Here is a 19,412-nt window from a genome sequence, read left to right as displayed (position 1 = left end):
ATCCCGGGTCTCCAGGATCACGCCCTGGGCCCAAGGCAAGCGCTAAAACCACTGAGCCATCCACGGGATCCCCTGCACACTTTCTTTGTATACCAAATGTGCTGTCTTCATTCCTGTAGCTTTATAAACGTCTTGACGTCAGGTACTATGAGTTTTTCTTCTTTTTCAAGACTGTCTATTCCAGGTCCTTTGCATTTCCACATACATTTTAGAATCAGCTCAAAAACAATTTATTGAGACTTGTTTTATGGCCCAGAATATGATGTATCTTTACAAATGTTCCATGTGCACTTGAGAAGAATAGAGTACTCTATAAATGTTACTTAGGTCAAGTTGATTGATAGAATTGTGCACATATACTATATTGCTGATTTTCTGTCAACTTTCAAAGAAAATATGTATTAAGAGGAGAATATGAAATCTCCAAATACAATTGGCATTTGTCAATTTTTCCTTTAAATTTTGCTTGATTAATTTTGAAGCTCTGTTAATAGGAGCATCAACATTTAGGCACAACATATGTGCTTTTTATTAATTAACTCTTGTGATTTTGGAGTGATTTTCTTTGCTCTGAGATCTAACTTTGCTTAATATCTAATGTAATCACTTTAGCTTTCCTTTGATTAGTGATGGTGTGGGATATCTTTTTTGACCCCCCCCCTCCCTTTTTTTTTCTTTTTTGACATTACTTTTAATCTCTTTGTGTCTTGATATTTAAAGTGCATTTCTTGGGACTCCTGTTGACAGCTCAGTCCGTTAAACGTCTGATTCTTTACTTTGGTTCAGGTCATGATCTCATGGTCATGGGATTGAGCCCCATGTCAGGTTCTGCGCTCAGTGCAGAGTCTGCTTGAGATTCTCTCTCTCCCTCTTCATCTGCCCCTCCCACAATATGTACTCTTTCTATCTCTCACAAATAAGTAAATAAAATCTTCAAAGTATATTTATTTTATTTTTTAATATTATTTTTTAAAAAGATTTTATTTATTCATGAGAGACAGAGAGAGAGAGAGAGGCAGGCTCCATGCAGGGAGCCCGATATGGGACTCTATCCCAGGTCTCCGGGATCACATCCTGTGCTGAAGATGGCACTAAACTGCTAAGCCACCCAGGCTGCCCAAAGTGTATTTATTTTAATAATAATAATTATTATTATTTTTAAAGATTTTATTTATTTATTCATGTGAGACACAGAAAGAGAGAGGCAGAGACACAGGTAGAGGGAGAAGCAGGCTCCATGCAGGGAGTGTGACGTGGGACTCCATTCCAGGTCTCCAGGATCACACCCTGGGCTGAAGGTGGCGCTGAACCGCTGAGCCACCTGGTCTGCCCTATTTTAATTATTGTTTAAAAAAAGATTTACTAATTTTTTTAGAGAGACAGAAAGAGAGTAGTTGGGGGAAGCAGCTAAGGGGGAAAGAGAGAGAGAGAAAGGGAGAGAGAAAATCCCAAGCAGACATCCTGCTGAGCCTGGAGCCCTATGTGGGGTTTGATCCCATGATCCTGAGATCTTGAGATGATTACCTGAGCCAAAACCAAGAATTGGGTGCTCACCCAACTGAGCCACCCAGCTACCTGTACAGTACATTTCTTTCAGGTGGCATATGGTTGGCTCCTGATTTTTTTTTTTTTAATTGAATGTGACAATCTCTGCCATTTAATTGGGGGTGTTTAGACTATACTTAATGTGTTTATATAGTTAGGCTTGATTTTATCATCTTGCTATCTATTTTTTTTAAAGATTTTATTTATTTATTCATAGAGACACAGCTAGAGAGAGAGAGGCAGAGGGAGGAGCAGGCTCCATGCAGGGAGCCTGGCGTGGGACCCGATCCCGGGTCTCCAGGATCACGCCCTGAGCTGCAGGCGGCACCAAACCGCTGTGACACTGGGGCTGCCCTTGCTATTTATTTTTAATTTGTCTAATCTGTTCTTTGTTTTCCCTTGACTTTTTTCCTCCTTTCTTTTGGATTAGTCGAATATTTTTTATGATTCCATTTTATCCCTTCTTTTTGATTATTTGCTATGTTACTCTTTATTATTTTAGTATTTGCTTTAGAGTTGATAGTATATACATCTTTAATTTATCATAATCTACTTTATTATTTATATTTTACCACTTCATGTACAGGAAAGAACCTTATAATATTTCAGTTTTTCCTCTCCTGACTTTTATATTATTATCCTGCATTTTACTTTTACATATATTATAAGCCCAAACATTGTTAATTATTTTTGTTTAAACAGCCAAGTATCTTTTTAAAGAGTTTAAATGAGAAAAATAATTTTTTTGTATCTCTCCATGTAGGTAGCATTTCTGGTAACGTTTATTTCTTCTGTATGTTTTCGTTTGATACAATTTTCCTTCAGCCTAAAGGACTTCTTTTAACATTCCTTGTAGTGTGAGTCTGTTGGTGATGAATTCTTTTGGTAGTGTATGCCTGAAAATATTTTTGTTTCATTTTCAGTTTTGAAAGATATTTTTGCAGGGTATAGAATTCTTGGTTTACAGTTTTTAACCTTTCAGTACTTTAATGATGTTATTCTGCTGTTTCTGGCTTGAATTGTTTTAGAGGAGAAATCTGATGTCATCCAACCTTTATTTTTCTATATGTAATGTGACTTTTTTTTCCTCTGACTCCTTGTAAGAGTTTCTTTTTATACTGGTTTTAGTAGATTGATTATGATATTCCCTGGTGTAGTTTTCTTCATGCCTCTTGTGTTTGGAGTTTTGTTGAGCTTCTTGGATCTATGGCTTTATAGTTTTCATCAAGTTTAGAAACCTTTGGCCTATATTTCTTAGGATGTTTTTTATCTTACCTCCTCCTCTTCAGGAATTCCTACTACCCAAATATTAGGTTGATTAAAGTTTCCCCACAGTTTATGGATGCACTTTAACTTCTTTTCTTTTTTTAATTTCCTTTTTCTTCTTGTATTTCATTTTGTGTAGTTTCTGTTGCTGTGCCTCTAGTTCACTAAGTTTTTATTCTGCAATGTCTAATCTGCTAGTTCCATCCGGTGTATTTTTCATCTAAGACATTGTAGTTTCATTTCTTGAAGTAAGCCTATTCTGGCATGAAAATTCATCTTACAAAGTTCCAGTGGCTTTCCTGAAAGAGTGTTTGATTGATTGATTGATTTAGAAGTAGACTCTATGCCCAATGTGGAACATAATATAGGGCTTGAACTCATGACCCTGAGATCAAGACTCTGAACTTGATATCAAGAATCAGGTGTTTAACTGACTGAGCCGCCCAGGTGCTCTCTAGAAGAGTGTTTTTAAATAAGAACCCAAATCTTGGATTTTTTTCAAGGAATTTAAAATATCCAGGATTTAGGGGCATATGGGTGGCTCAGTGGTTGAGTGTCTGCCTTTGTTTTTGAAAGATTTTATTTATTTATTCATGAGAGACACAGAGAGAGAGAGAGGTAGAGACACAGGCAGAGGGAGAAGTAGGCTCCATGCGGGGAGCCTGATGCGGGACTCGATCTCAGGACTCCAGGATCATGCCCTGGGCCAAAGGCAGGTGCTAAACCGCTGAGCTACCCAGGGATCCTCGCGTGTCTGCCTTTGATCTCGGGGTCCTGGAATTGAGTTCTGCATCAGGTTCTCCATGGGGAGCCTGCTTCTCCCTATGTCTGTCATGAATAAATAAATAAAATCTTAAAAAAAACATAGCAGTTAATTCTTATAGATTGAAATCCTTTCACATGTATAGGGTGCCTGAGTGGCTCCATTGTATATGCATTCAACTCTTGATTTCAGCTCAGGTCATGACCTCAGGGTCGTGAGATTGAGCTCCATGTTGGGCTCTGTGCTCAGCTGAGAGTCTGCTTGAGGTTTTGTCTCTCCCTCTCCTCCTCCCTCTCCCTTTCTTCCTCCCTCTCAAATAAATAAATTAAATAAATCTTAAAAAATAAAAATCCTTTCACATATGTGAAATAGCATCATTTAACTCAATTATAATTGTGATTTTTTTTAAACCTCAGTTTTGCTTCCTTTACTATTTATCATCCATTCATATTTAATTTCCCATCTATTACTTTTAAGCAGCATAACTACGTTCCTTTCAGAATATCTTTAATTCAGGGGTGCCTAGGTGGCTCAGTTGGTTAAGTGTCTGCCTGGGATCAATTCCTGTGTCTGGCTCCTTGCTGAGCAGGGAGCCTGCTTCTCCCTCTCCCTCTGCCTGCTGCTCCACTCGCTTGTGCACTCACTCTCTCTGTCAAATAAATAAATAAAATCTTAAAAATATATATCATTAATCAGTTTGATTCCTTTGTTAAATTGGATTGGCATGTTATTTGGATTCTTGCTTAATTGCATTTGTGAATGTCCAAGCACTGAGCATGTATAAATAGGCAAGAATGTTAGTACCTTTTGTATATCTAGTTTAAGAAAACAAACTACAAATTCTGGAGATTGGGCAGTTATCTTTGAAATTATTTCATGTTGTAAGGTTATTCCTTTATTAAGCTTTTGTTTTGACAATGAGGTTTGCTTTAATTATAATTTTCTTTCTTGCAGGTAAACTGCAACTCTGAAACTGTAGAAAAAGCAAAACCCAAGCAGTAGTATAAATCAATATAATGGGTGAAAAATGTTTAAAATATTCTGCTTCTGTCTAATAATTGATAGTCACTGGAAATGTAACATCCATTGGAGACAATTTATAAGAATTTTAAAATATTTTCTTAGGTAAAAGTGATACAAATAATCCTGGACCTGAAATTAATAAGATTCGAACACCAGAGAAAAAGCCTACAGAATCAAAACAGGTATGCTGCTTACATTTGGTGAATGCTTTGTCCTTATGGATTTACTCTGATTTATCATCTTGGAATCTTGACATTTAAAAGAAAATTTTCTATATTTTTATCTATATCTTTTATATCTATTGTTTCATGAGGATCTGGTGGGTTATGTTGTCCTCTCTTTTCTTTGGCTACATTATTTGATATATTTGTATGCTTTTCTCAAATTGTGTGATTCAGTGTTAGGCTTGAATTCAGAGCCTTTCCATGATAAAATACTAAGTGAAAACAGCTATAGATGTGTCACTGAAAAGAAGTTGTTACAGTGAAGAGGGACAACTTAACTTCCATAAATCGCTTACCTTCTTCTCTCCTCACATCTACTATATAAATCCTAAACTTTTTAAATTGAAGTAGTTGGTACACAATGTTACACTAATTTCAGGTGTACACCATAGTGATTCTTGACAAGTCTGTATGATATGCTTGCTCACCACAGTGTAATTACCATCTGTCACTGTACACTGCTATTACAATACCATTAATTATATCCCCTGTGCTGTACCTGTTATCCCCATGACTTATTCATGCCATAACTAATCCTAAACTCTTTATCTGTTCATCTACTCTCTTTGTTTCTGGGCTTATGAATTAGTGAGGGAAAATGAAATCAGTGGTTGAATTAGTGCCACTGGAAATTAATATTTTCTTAAGATTTTATTTACTCATGAGAGACACAGAGAGACAGAGACATAGGTAGAGGAAGAAGCAGGCTCTCTTCAGGGAGCCTGATGCGGGACTGGATCCTAGGACCCCAGGATCATGACCTGAGCCAAAGGCAAATGCTCCACCACTAAGCCACCAGGCATATTTTCTAATCTCAGGGAACCTCAGGGGCTTCTCTGCATTTCTTTTATGTGACCTAGCTCCCTTTGCTCAATTTCTTAGCCGCTCTTCTTATGCCTAATACCTTCCACCTTCTGTTATCCTTATGATCAGGAAATGACCTTGCCTTAGAGTTCCCACATCAAGATGTCACCCTGTTAATTTAAGACCTTAGACTTATCCCTTTTTCTGTGTCCTTGAACATCTTTGTTTCTTATGACCAGATAAGAGTTTGATAGAAGGCTTCAGTCTCAGAGAAGACTAGTCTCTCCTTTTCTGGTCATCTCAAAGACCATGTCCTCTTTCCTCCTCTTTCTAGCTACTAGTCCTTCTTCTCAGCCTGTAAGTAAATTGATAGACTGTTTTGTTTTGTTTGTTTTAAAAACCACTTTGACTTTCATCTCTTTCATAGCTACTCCCTAAGTTTGCCTTTCCCATCTCATCTTTCTTTGCCCTTTACCCAAACAGTCTTGTATTAGACTTTGATGTTTCCCTGAAACTCTTGAGCTTCAAGTGACCAACTTTTATGAACATGCTTCAGCTGTAGTCTTGTCTTTTCTCTGGTATTTGTTACTGTTTTCTTTTCTTTTTTTTTTTTTGTTACTGTTTTCTATTTCATTCTTCTTGACCAAGAAACCATCTTGTTTCTTTTGGTTTCTTTGACATACATTTCCATTTTTCATAACCCTAACATGACCTCTTTTTTAAGTTCCCGTCCACCCCCTCCTGTCTGTTCCTAGTCCTTATGTTGGGGTTTCCCAGGGTTCTGTCACCATCCTGCACCTTTCTGCATTCTGTGATTTCTCACTATAAACTAGGTCAGTTCCATGGTTTTAAATCTCTGCTACATGATAATGACTTCCAAATCTACATTTCCAACTTCAGCTTGCTTTAAGCAACTGATCTCTATATTCAGTGACTTATATCCCATAAGCAGCTCTGATTCACAGCTTCTACAACTGGAAGGACTTAGTACCTACTGGAGGAGTACAAATTAGGCAGCCAGTGGAACGTCCTGATTGAGTCCAAGGGGAGTTGCAGTGCGAGTGGAATTCTTTCTGTTTGGAACAAGATGCAGAGAAACAACAAATGGCATCTGAAGATGCTGTGGCAGCCTTTGCAGTCAGAGGCAGCATAGGACACAATCTACCACAAGAATCTTGGGTGCTATGAGAGCAACCGAAGCCAAGATAGCTAAGTGTCTCTTGTGTCCTTATTTTAAAATTTCTCTTATGATCTTTCCTTGTTCAGGAACTAGGCAAACTAATAGACATGTTTCATTTTCTTTCCACTTTGAAGCTTTGTCTTGGGGCCTAGGGGGTGAGACAACTCCTAGCTCTCCTTGACTCAGTGCCTCAGTACCAAGAGGAAAGTGATGGAGGACAACCTAATTCTGGTAATAATTTAATTCTCAGGCTTCTTCAGACCTTAGAGTCCTCCATCCTGCTTAGCTTATTGTAGTATCATATAGTAGCACAGTCTTCTTTATTTTTTTACCTTTTTTTTTTTTTTAAGATTTTGTTTATTATTTTAGAGCAGGAGAGAGAGAGAATGCACAGAAAAAGGGGCAAACAGACTTCTGGCTGAGCGGGGAACCCATGGAGGGGCTTGATTCCACAACCCTGAGATCATGACCTAAGCCAGAATCAACAGTTGGCCACTTAACTGACTGAGCCAACTAGCTGAGCTACTCAGGCGCCCTGAGTAGCACAGTCTTTTGTTTGTTTGTTTTAAGATTTGTTTACTTATTTTAATGTGGGAGAGGGAGTGGGACAAACAGACTTCTGGCTAAGCAGGGAACCCAAGGAGGGGCTGCATCCCAGGAGGCTGAGATCATGACCTAAGCCAAAATCAACAGTTGGCCACTTAACTGACTGAGCCACTCAGGCACCCCACTGAGTGGCACAGTCTTGGTTAAGTTTCTATGACTGGCCTAGCTTCTTATCCATGTCAGCGTCAGAAGTGAAGGAGGCAGCTTATCCACCAAACAACCTTGACTTCTAATCATAGTCTCTGTCATGTGACCTGAGCATGAGAATATTTTCAACAGTATCTTATGGAGAAAAGTATATCCCAGCTGAATGTAGCATCAGTCATGGAAAAGATGAAGATTTATGGGGGACAACATTTGTTTATAAAGAATTTGAAGTAGGTTCTGAAACTTTTTAAAATTTTTTAGATAGAGTCTAATGATTTAATATATAGAGCTCAAATCTTGGCTCATTGTAGACAATTAATGACAACTCATTATTGAAGATCCTTCATATTTATAATGCCATTGTAGGTAATAGGTTCTGAGACATCTGAAGAGCAGGCATTGCAGCTGCTTGGGAAGACTCTGGGATGGACTTGTCATTCTTCTCATTTCATTTTCTAGACAATTTATATACACCCAGTAATCTTAAGGATCTTATTGGCCAAAGTCAGTGGCAGTCCATTTGAACTAGTGATGAGAGATGAAAATGCACTTGAGGAGTGATTGGCACTTTGCAACCATTGTAATAGCTTGGTTGCCGGGAGTGTCTCCACTTCAGTTCAGGAATAAGCTGCTTGTTCTGGGTTCCTGAGAATGGTCAGTTCTGTGTTTAACTTGAGACCCTTTGGTGAGGCAAGTACTCAGTGACTATTTTAGCATTGAAGCTTACAAGGAGATTGATACACCAAAGCAGCTTATTGAGTGTTTTGACAGCGATGGTAAAGAAAAATTGCTTCTTTCCATCTTGTATTTCATATTTCAGTTTTCACATTGTCACCACTTATGATCAGACTTGGGTTTCAGAAGGATGTCAGCACTAGAGAACTTACAAATCTTTGGTAGCTTACCACAGTTTACAGGATTAAAAATGTTTATACTCAGTATTTAGTCATTTGGGGTCTTGTGTAATTGGGCTGTTGCAGTTTTATCTGATGTCAGGAATAAACAAGTGAAGATGTAGCTCTGTATACACAAAACTTCTCATGTTCCTCAAATCTGCCATATTTTTCTCCCTTCCTCCCTCCTCAGTTAAGCTGTTAACCTTTACCTAGAATATCCATCCCTCACTGGAAGATTCCAGCTCTTTGTGGAAGATTCAGTTCAAATGTCATAGCCTCTGCCTTTGATTTTCTTAGGCCCTGGGATCTCCTATCACATCCTTTTGTTTAAGACCTCTAATTTTATGTTCTACTGGACTCCAGGCCTGGGCTTAGCAAACTTTTTCAAATACAAGAAGCCAGGTAGTAAATCTTCAGGCTTTGTGGCCGTATGGTTTCTGTTGTAGTCACTCAGCTCTGCCACTGTGGTGAGAAAGTAACTATAGACAATATGTAAACGCATGAGAATGGCTGTGTTCCAGTAAACTGTAATTGCAAGTTTGGTGGGCTGGAAATGGCTTGGGGGCCATAGTGTGCCAACCCTCACTATAAGCTCTTAAGGGTATAGACTAAGTCTTCTTACTGCCTTTTTAATCTCCAGCACAAGGTACAGTGCCTTTGATAGGCTCTCAGTAAATGTATGTTGTAAGAATAAATGTCACTACCTAACAGTAAGAATTGACAAGTAAACTGTCATACAAAGTGATAAACTACTTATTTGTTCACTTCAGAGTTGTTTAAATTGACACAAGTATTTTTTAAATTAATATAGATATGTTTGAAGAAAGAGATCTATAAAAACAATAAAATTGGAAGGAAAGGACACACTTTAATGATTTATATCAGAAGGAAGCAAAGGTTATCTTTCCGAGGAAGAAACTGTGAAATTAAAAATAATATTTTTAAAGGAATTAAAGTGGATATGTTAATAAGATGGTAGTATTTCTCCTTATGACTCAAATTTAATATGCCTTTTTCTGTTTCATCTTTTCTAATTTAAAAGATATTTATTCCCTCATTCGGTTGTCAAAAAGTGATTGGGTGGGTACCCAGTCCTCAGCTGTGACTGATAAGAATGTATCCTATCCTGTAGATTTACTAGGGGTGGGAAAAGGTAGATAGCCACAGGACCCAGATCTTCCATAGTTAAGAAAGACTTCTTATTTTTTTCTAGATTGATTTGGAATCAAATCCACAGAACAGAAGTCCTGAGTCGCGTCCTGGTGTTGTTTATCCCAATGCCAAATTTCATCGCAAAGATAATCTCAACCCGAGACACATAAATCTTCCTCTCCCTGCTCCTCATGCACAGTATGCAATTCCCAATCGTCATTTTCATCCCCTTCCACAGCTACCCAGACCACCGTTTCCAATTCCGCAGCAGCACGCCTTGTTAAATCAGCAGCAGAATAATTTGCCTGAACAACCAAATCAGATGCCACCCCAACCGAATCAGGTAGTCCCACCACAGAATCCGTTGAACCAGCTGACTCAGCAGCCACCTCCTCAACTTTCTCCTGCCTATCAGGCAGGACCCAACAGTGCTTTCTTTAATAGTGCAGTTTCTCACCGACCACAGTCCCCTCCTGCAGAACCTGTGATTCCTGAGCAGCAGCCCCCTCCCATGCTGCAAGAAGGCCACAGTCCTCTGCGAGCCATTGCGCAGCCTGGCCCCCTCCTTCCTTCACATCTGAATAACTTCACTGATGAGAACCCCCCAGGATTGCCTATAGGGGAGGCTTTAGGTAAGTTCTCCTGTCACTGCTGGATGTGACGAATTCAGAGAAAATTTCCTTAAATTGACATGTACTGTGCAATATTAATTTGGGTCAGGATTGATTCATTTCTTCAAATCATGGCAGCAGAATTCAATTGCTTTGTCTAACAGAATCTTGTTCCAAACACTATATAATATTAAGTATCTAGTTGATCCAACTTACAGGATTACATGGGTAAGAAAGAATCATCATCACCATTACCATGACTTTAGTTACTGGCAAATTTAGAAAACATTTGCTTTCTCCAAAACCCAAGTTGTAGGCATGTCTTTTGTCTCTGTGAAGAAAATCTGGTTGAAAAAACTTGATTACTTGAAACCCCAAATTAACCTGAAACCCAAATGCATGAAAACTTAAATTCTTCCCCGATATTTTGCAGATCGTATGCACGGGAGTGTAGCTCTAGAAACACTAAGACAGCAGCAAGTGCGGTTACAGCAGTGGAATGAGCATCACGCCTATCTCAGTCAGGGCAGTATTCCATACCCACACCATCACCATCCTCATCCTCACCTCCAGCATCTTCCTCAGCCACCCATCGGATTACATCAGCCACCAGTGAGAGCAGACTGGAAGCTCCCCAGCAGTGCTGAAGATGAAGCAGAAACAACAGACTCAAGGTATTTCTGCAGGGTAAAAATCACCTTGAAACATGACTCCCTCCCCCTCCCCACACACCCTGTTTTCTTTCTTCAGTGTTGTTCTTTTAGCCTCAAGCTGGAATACTGTCCCAAAGAAATTGGATGCTGGCCTTCCAGGCACATGCTACACAGTTCTATCGATTGACTCTAAAATATAGAGAACCCATTTAGAAGGAACTGGTGCAAATCTGGGCATGGACAATCTGTTGTGGATTGAAAATTAATGTGTCCCCTTGCTTTGTGGCTCTCCTGAAAAAGAAATATACCCTCACTGTGAGCATTTCTTTCATACTCAGTAGTAATACAAGAAATGAATGGACACAGAAGTAAATTATTGGTTGAAAGTTAAAAATTATAGATTTATCATCAATTTTCCCCATTTGCACAGAATTCTATCTTCTTTTAACTACAGATGTTCATGAGTGTTCAGTCCTTATTCTAAACTTGTTTTTATAGCCGTGTCATTTGAATGGAATGAAGTATTTCCTAATCCCTGTGAACAAATTCCACCTTGATGGTGACTTTATAACAGCCATTTATCAAAGACATGTAGAGACAAGGACAATTGTTTTTAATGCCAAGGGAAAAGAAGGAAATCAGGTACTTGGGCATATTTAGTATCTTCAACTCAGCATTTATTGAGTGTTACTGCTCACTTTTTTTTTTTTTAAAGATATTTAAATTTTATTTGAGAGAGAGCCCATGCACACAAGTGAGGGGAGAAGCAGAGGGAGAGGGACAAGCAGACTCCTTGCTGAGTATGGAGCCTGACTCGGAGCTTGATCTCCCAACCCTGAGATCCTGAGCTGAAACCAAGAGTTGAATGCCCAACCGACTGAGCCTCCCAGGCACCCTTTAATGCTCACTTTTGGGATTAATTGATATTAGTTCTAAAATGAAATATTCTGATTTTGTCTGTAAAAATTAACACGTAGTTGACTAAAGCTCTCCTTGATATGACAGAGCTTTTGTTTTCTTTTCCTCATATTTCATCATCTTTATGTAGGTTTCAAGACTTAATCAGAGAACTATCTAATCGTGATCAAAGTGAAACACGGGAACTAGCTGAAATGCCACCACCTCAATCAAGACTTTTGCAATATAGACAAATTCAGACTAGGAGCCCACCAGCAGTCCCATCTCCCCCATCCAGCACAGACCACAGTAGCCACTTTTCTAACTTTAATGACAACAGCAGAGACATTGAAGTAGCCAACAACCCAGCATTTCCACAGCGCCTACCGCCCCAGATATTCAGCTCGCCTTTCTCGTTGCCATCTGAACACCTTGCCCCTCCTCCCTTGAAATACCTGGCACCTGATGGAGCATGGACTTTTGCTAACTTACAACAGAATCACCTAATGGGGCCAGGTTTTCCCTATGGCCTACCTCCCTTGCCTCACAGGCCACCGCAGAACCCTTTTGTACAAATACAGAATCATCAACATGCTATTGGTCAAGAGCCATTTCACCCATTGTCATCTCGAACAGTATCTTCTTCTTCGCTCCCTAGCTTAGAAGAGGTAAATGTCTTTCTTTTCCTTTTGGGATTAAATTCTTATGAAAAATACTAGTATTTATTGATTTGATGAGAAGAGAATTAAGTAGTCTTTTGAAGGTAATCTTTTCCTGGAATTTATTTTAATTTCCACTCTTATTGTGGTATTTCAGGCTTTATAGAATGGTCATTATTGTTGAAACATGCCCCTTAGAGTTTTTTATTGCTGTTTTGGAATATTTAACATCTGACTGACCTGAGGGGGCTCTTCCTTCAAGCAGCTTTTTGTTCTATCTAATCTGGGCAAATGGTTTCTAGTGATTCATCTTTTTACTTAAGTTACATTTGTCAGTTATAAATGTGTTAATTAAGCTTTCCATAGATGTTGGCTATCTCAGCCAATGGTGAATTCCTAGTGCTATGCTTCCTCCTGGCATCATCCTGGTGCTTTCTTAGCCTGGGGCAGTTGATACACTGCAATACTGATATCTGAGAGTCAGAATGGACAGTGTATTTAACCTAGAATTGACTCGGCTCAACTAGGCATTTTAAGGTAAACTGGATTTTTATCTTAAAGTATGTAGGTATTTCTAAAGAGCATCTCTATGGACCTTCACTGATAAGAAAATCTCCGTAATTCCAGGTTATAAAACTTCCAAAATGGTACCATTGGTGTAAACTATAAAAATGTTGTCTAGCTGGTCCCCTTAAACTTGCAGTGATTAAAGATGAGAATGTAGAAAGTTGATTGTGGTCATTATCAATCACAAATGTCTTTTTATTAAAACAGGATAAACATTTCCAATTTTGATACATGAAAGATATCTTTTTGACATTAGCTTCATTTTGGCAGTTCCTTGTTGATTTCTAAAGGCTTTAAAAATGATTCACGTGTTTAGCAAATTTTCTGCTGTACATGCTGATTAAAAAGTCATTTCATAGGGATGGTTCTTTATCTTATTTGTAGAGTTTTGGAGGTAATTTGTTCACATTGTTCCAGTAGACATTGACTGGCTCATCTCATATAATAATTCTCATGAAAACAGCTTAATTGCCATCTTAGGCTTCTGATATCAGTTGTAAGCATAAGATGAATTGGTATCTGTATATATGTATTGTAGGGATCTAGAAATTTGGAACCATACTTTTAAAGATTTGACACATATCTGACATTATTTCAAGTTAATAATGGGAGGGCTTAACAGCTAAATAGTAAGGTCATTTTCAGTTAAGTGATGTTTTCTGTGTTTATGTATTTCTGATAAAATTCATATAGCTTCATTATTTCAACCCTTTGAAAGTACTATTTAGTGGGTTTTAATATATGTACAATATTGTGTCACAGTCACCACTCTATAATTCCAAGACATTTTGTCAAACTGAGAGAAATGCCATAACCGTTAAGTAGTTGCTCCCTAATTCTCCCTGCCTCCAGCCCTTGACAACCAATAATCTACTTTCTGTCTCTATGGAGACATTTCATATAACTGGAATCATTCAAAATGTGGCCTTTTGAGTCTGGCTTCTTTCCTTTAGCATAATGTTTTCGAAGCTCACGCACTTTGTAGCATATGTTAGTACTTCATTTCTGTTTATGGCTGAGTAATACTCCATTGTATGGATATACTACAATTTGTTTATCTCTTCATCAATTGATGGATATTTGGGTTGTTTCCATTATTTTGCTGTTATGAATAATGCAGCTGAACAAGTTTTTGTGGGAAAGGATATGTTTTGTTCTCTTGGTTAACTTTGTACCTGAAATGACCTTGAGTCATGTGGTAACTCTATGTTTGACTTTTTGAGGAGCTGCCAAGCTATTTTTCCACAGTGCCTTCTACCATTTTACATTCCCAGTAGTGATGTATGGGGGTTCTAATAACTCCTTTTTTAAAAAAGAAATTGTAGCCATTTAGTGAGTATAGAGTAGTATCTCTTTGTGGTTTTGATAGGCATTTCTCTAGTGAGTAATGATGTTGAGCATTACTTCATGTGGCTATAGGCCACTTGTGTATCTTCTTTGGAGAAATGTCCATTCAGATCCTTTGCCCATTTAAAAAAAAATGGTTGCCTTTCCGTTGCAGAGCTATAAGAGGTTTTAAATATATTCTGGATGCTAGATTCTTATCACATACATGATTTGTCATATTTTCTCCTTCAGTGGGTTGTCTTTTCACCTCCTTAATAAAGTATCCTTTGAGGCACAAAAGTTTCTCATTTGAATAAAGTCCAATTTATCTGTTATTTGTTGTTGTCGCTGCTGTTACTATGCTTTCAGTGTCATACCTGAGAAACTGTTGCCTAATCCAGGGTCATGAGATGTACATTTACCTTTCTCAGTTTTATAGTTTTAGTTTTTACATTGCGTTCTTTGATCCATGCTGAGTTAATTTTTGTGTATTATATGAGATAGTGTGACATTCATTATTTTGCATTTGGTTATCCAGTTTTCTTTCTCCATTGAATGGTCTTGGTGGCATCCTTGTCAAAAATCAATTGACCAGAGATGTATGGGATTATCTGTAGGCTTTCAATTCTATTCAGTATTGTCTATGTCCTTATGCTCTACCACACTATCTTGTATACTGTATCTTTGTAGTGAGTTTGTAATTGGAAGTATGAGTTTTGTAGTTTGTTATTTTTCAAGATTGGCCATTCTAGGTCTTTTGAATTTCCATATGAAATTTAGGATCAGTTTTTCAATTTCTGCAAACAAAAACAAAAAAACTGGAGATTTTAAAAGGGATTGCTTTAAATCTGTAGGTTAATTTGAGGAGTATTATCATCTTAACAATATTAAAGTCTTCTGGCACCTGAACATGAGGTATCTTTACATTTATTTAAGTCCTTTAAAATTTTTAACAGCATTTTATAATTTTCCAAGTACAAGTCTTACACTTCTTTTGTTAAATTTATCCTGAAGTATTTTATTCATTTTCCTGCTGTTGAAATGAAATGAAAAAAATGAAAATTTTTGGACTGTTCATTATTAATGTGCAGAAATACAATTAATTACATATTTATTGTATATCTACAAATTTGCTGACCTATTAGTTAGCTCTAATAGATATTTTTTGTGGATACCATGGGATTTTGTCATATAGAAGAAAATGTTGCGGGCACCCCGGGTGGCTCAGCAGTTTAGTGCTGCCTTCAGCCCAGTACATGATCCTGGAGACCCAGGATCAAGTCCCATGTCAGGCTTCCTGCATGGAGCCTGCTTCTCCCTCTGCCTGTGTCTCTGCCTCTCTCTCTCTCTCTCTCTCTCTGTCTTTCATGAATTAATAAATAAAATCTTTAAAAAAAAAATGTCTGCAAATACATTTTTGTTCTTCCTTTCCAGTCTGGCTGCCTTTTATTTCTTTTTCTTGCCTAATTGCCCTGGCCAGAACATCTAGTATAATGTTTAGGGAACATATTTGGCAAATTAGAGAAAAGCAAGTGTATCTAGGGTGGGTTTTTCAAATTTCCTTGACTTTTCATTCCTGATTTCATTCCATTGTGGTTGGAGAATACACTTTGTATAATATTAATCTTTTAAAATTTATTGAGACTTGTGCCCTAATATATGGTCTTTCTTGGAGAATGTTTCTGGTGCACTGGAGAAGCATAAGTATTTAGTTATTGTTGGGTAAAGTGTTCTTTAGTTATTTTAGGTCTGTTTGGTTTATATTGTTCAAATTTTCTGTTTCCTTTGGATCTCTGTCTAGGTTTTATATCTATTACAAGGTAGGGTATTGAAATCTCTAACTATTAATATTGGATCTTCTATTTCACCTTTTGACTTTTGTCAGTTTATGTTTCATGTATATTGGGGCTCTGTTGTTAGGTTTATATATATTTATAATTGTTATATCTTCTCGATGGATTACATTTTTATCATTATATGATGTCCTCTTCTCTTATAACAATGTTTGTCTTCGAGAATTCTTTTTTCTGATGTTCAAATAGTCATCACAGGGGATTCCTGGGTGGCTCAGTGGTTTAACACCTGCCTTCGGCCCAGGGCATGATCCTGGAGTCCCTAATAGAGTCCCACATCTGGCTCCTTGCATGGAGCCTGCTTCTCCCTTTGCCTGTTTCTGTGACTCACACTCTCTCTCTCTCTCTCTCTCTCTCTCTCATAAATGAATAAAATCTTAAAAAAAAATCACACACACAAATAAGCCACCATAGCTCTTTTTGTTAGTTTGTATGGAATCTCTTTTAACATCCTTTTGCTATTATCATTTGTTTTGTGACTTTTCTTATCTGATTAAAAATAATTTTAAATTAATTTAAAAATTCTGAACTAATTTTTTAAAGTCTATGGTTGCCCTGTGTTTCCTCTGAAGTCTTTATACTGTTAGCTTAATGGTCAACTAATCATGCACAGAGATTTCTTAAGTGCTCAGGACTAAAAACATGGCCCAGTTTTTGCAGAGGCATCTATCTGTATGTGCGTTTAGGCTCACCTTCCGCAGGCGGCCAGGCAGTTTACATCTTTGGTTTAGCCCTAACTTCCTGCTTCTGCAGAGCCTCCAGATCAACCAAAGGTGAGAACTTTCAGGTCTTTTCTGAGCCTGTGTGCAGGATGTTTTCAAAGCCCTTATTCCCTAGAGCATCTCATTCCTCAGCCTTTGCTCCAAAGCTTTTGGTTAATCTGCTGTTTGGTCCAACTGTTGTTATCCATTGCCTCAGGCAGCAGTGACTAAAACATTTGCATATAAATGTTTTTGATACAGCCCTATTAGCACTGATTGAGTTCTTAGACCAGATAGAGCAAGTGTTTTTGTTTATTTGTTTGTTTGTTTTTGATCCAGTCTTCCTGGGACCACCAGATATGTCACAACAAATCTTTACAGGTCTTTGAGAATGAGGCCTGTTCTGCTTCTTCTGGTTCTGATGCTGGAAATGCAAGATATTACTTGTATTCAAGGCCACCACTGAGCTGGAGAATAGGGAGTTGGGACTAGAGTAAGTTAAAATACCACAAGACTCACTAATCTTAGTGAATTTTCCCAGTTTTTCTTGATGAAATGCTACTTTGGTTGCTGTAAGCTTTAGTTTCCCAAAGTTCAAGAAAGATGATGTTGACAGTTTTGCCAGTTTTTTTTGTTGCTTTTATGGAGCAGTGGACTTAGGACTTACTTACCTCCACCATTTGTACTGATAGCTCTTGTGATTTTTTTTAAAAAGATTTTTATTATTTACTTGAGAGTGCATGTGCACAGGGGGCAGAGGGAGAGGGAGGGAGGCTCCTGCAACGTGGGGTGGGACTTGATCCCAGGACCCTGAGATCATGACGTGAGCCACCCAGACATCCCTCTTGTGATGGGTTCTGTAAAGATTTGTACTTTACTAAATAATACTCAGTAGTGAATAATGTACTTTAATCTTGGATGTAGGGCAGCCCCGGTGGCTCAGCGATTTAGCGCCACCTTCAGCCAGGGGCGTGATCCTGGAGTCCCGGGATCGAATCCCACAGCAGGCTCCCTGCATGGAGCCTGCTTCTCCCTCTGCCCGTGTCTCTGCCTCTTTCTCTATCTCTTTGTCTCTCATCAATCAATAAATAAAATCTTAAAAAAAAATAATCTTGGATCTATTTAAATATTCCTTAGTTTTGGAATTTAAGTTCTTTGTATCTTTTAGCTGTTAACTTTTGATACTACCATTTAGCTGTGTGTGAATAAGTACCTTCAACTGTCACTGAGTCCTTAGAGTGAAATTACTTTTGCAGAAACATTTGGTCACCTTTATCTCGATGCACAAGATTCTCTAACAGTGACTAACCTGCACTGAAAAAATACTTTGACAAGGAAAATATTATTTTTACCACATTGTGGAGTTTGACGTTTTCAAGTGCATTGGGATAATTTTTATGTGTTATGTAGTACAAAATAATTTTGTATGAATCATCTCACAGAATGAAAAGTTGTGTTTGCTGTTTATTTCCAGCCTTTTAAAATAATTTCTTTTACATTAACAATGCAGAAAAATGCCTTATTTCCTTCTGTACTGTGAATTCTTTTATTACTAGAAACCTTGGTAGGTTAATCTTATGTGGGATGAAAGCATCTTGATGTTAGCTTAATGGTTACTTGAACAGAGGTGGTTTTCATATTCTATTTAATTAGTATTTCCTTTTTTATAATAATTTCAGGGTTTTTTGACCAATGAAATACATGGTCAGCATGAAAAATGTAGCAGCTAGAGAAATTATTTCTAATCCCACTATGCAAAGATAGCTACTGTAACGTGGTTTTTCCATAACATTCATAGGGATGAACATGTGATTTCATAGCATTTATAAATATGATCATTTGGTTGATTACTTGTTGGGAAAACTTGAAATAACCCCCCCTCCCCCAATTTCGGGCTCAATTATATCACTCCTTCAAGCCTTTCTATCCACCAGGTTGAGGTACTTAAATGGGATCTTGATCCTATTCTGTAACAGTTTTTGCTACTTAAAAATTTTTAGAGTATTCTCACTTCTTACTTAGATGTTTAAAGCTTAAATCCATGGGTTTTTCTTCCCTCACTTAAATACAGTAAAGGCCCTTGGCCTTTAGCTGTTGGGATGAGGCTGGGGCACTGTACTGTAGCAGTGGTGTCAGCAACCTCTTCCACTTCTAGTTCTTCTTCTTCTTTCTTTTTTTTTTTTTTTTACACTTCTAGTTCTTTTTGATGCTGGGAAGAGGAGGGGAACAGAGGGCAAAGGTCCCATCCTTACCCTGTGCTAGGTTACAGACCATTTCTGGTTGGAAATAGAGTGATTAATTTTTCCGATTTGATTTCAAATTTCAGTGTAAGCTTGGGATTATGATTTATTGTTTTTCTAGATATTTAGCCAGTTGTCTTCATATTTGTTAAATTACTCAAGTCTCACTGAATAGAATAGTAGCTTTCTTATCAAATGCTAAATTCTTTTATAATAGCACTGTATCATACTTGGATTTCAACTAACTGCTGTGGGGGTGGGGAGAGACGAAATGTAAAGGGAAACAATAGAAGTTACTT

At 37.8% G+C, this 19,412-nt stretch overlaps 1 protein-coding gene across 5 annotated transcripts in view; it reads left to right on the top strand.

Moving 5' to 3' along the window:
* Positions 1–19,412, top strand: part of HELZ (helicase with zinc finger) — a 166,231-nt gene that overhangs the window by 126,625 nt on the left and 20,194 nt on the right. For all 5 annotated transcript variants that reach the window (XM_077853724.1, XM_077853725.1, XM_077853726.1 and 2 more), the window contains 4 exons: positions 4,700–4,779; positions 9,668–10,238; positions 10,651–10,891; positions 11,919–12,435. In XM_077853724.1, the coding sequence (XP_077709850.1) occupies positions 4,700–4,779; positions 9,668–10,238; positions 10,651–10,891; positions 11,919–12,435 (1,409 nt within the window). The remainder of the gene's footprint in view (positions 1–4,699; positions 4,780–9,667; positions 10,239–10,650; positions 10,892–11,918; positions 12,436–19,412) is intronic.

The sequence above is a fragment of the Canis aureus genome, chromosome 16 (genome assembly GCF_053574225.1).
Source record: "Canis aureus isolate CA01 chromosome 16, VMU_Caureus_v.1.0, whole genome shotgun sequence".
Lineage (NCBI taxonomy): Eukaryota > Metazoa > Chordata > Mammalia > Carnivora > Canidae > Canis > Canis aureus.
The sequence above is the reverse complement of the archived record's forward strand: the minus strand, read 5'-3'. Positions and strand labels throughout refer to the sequence as shown.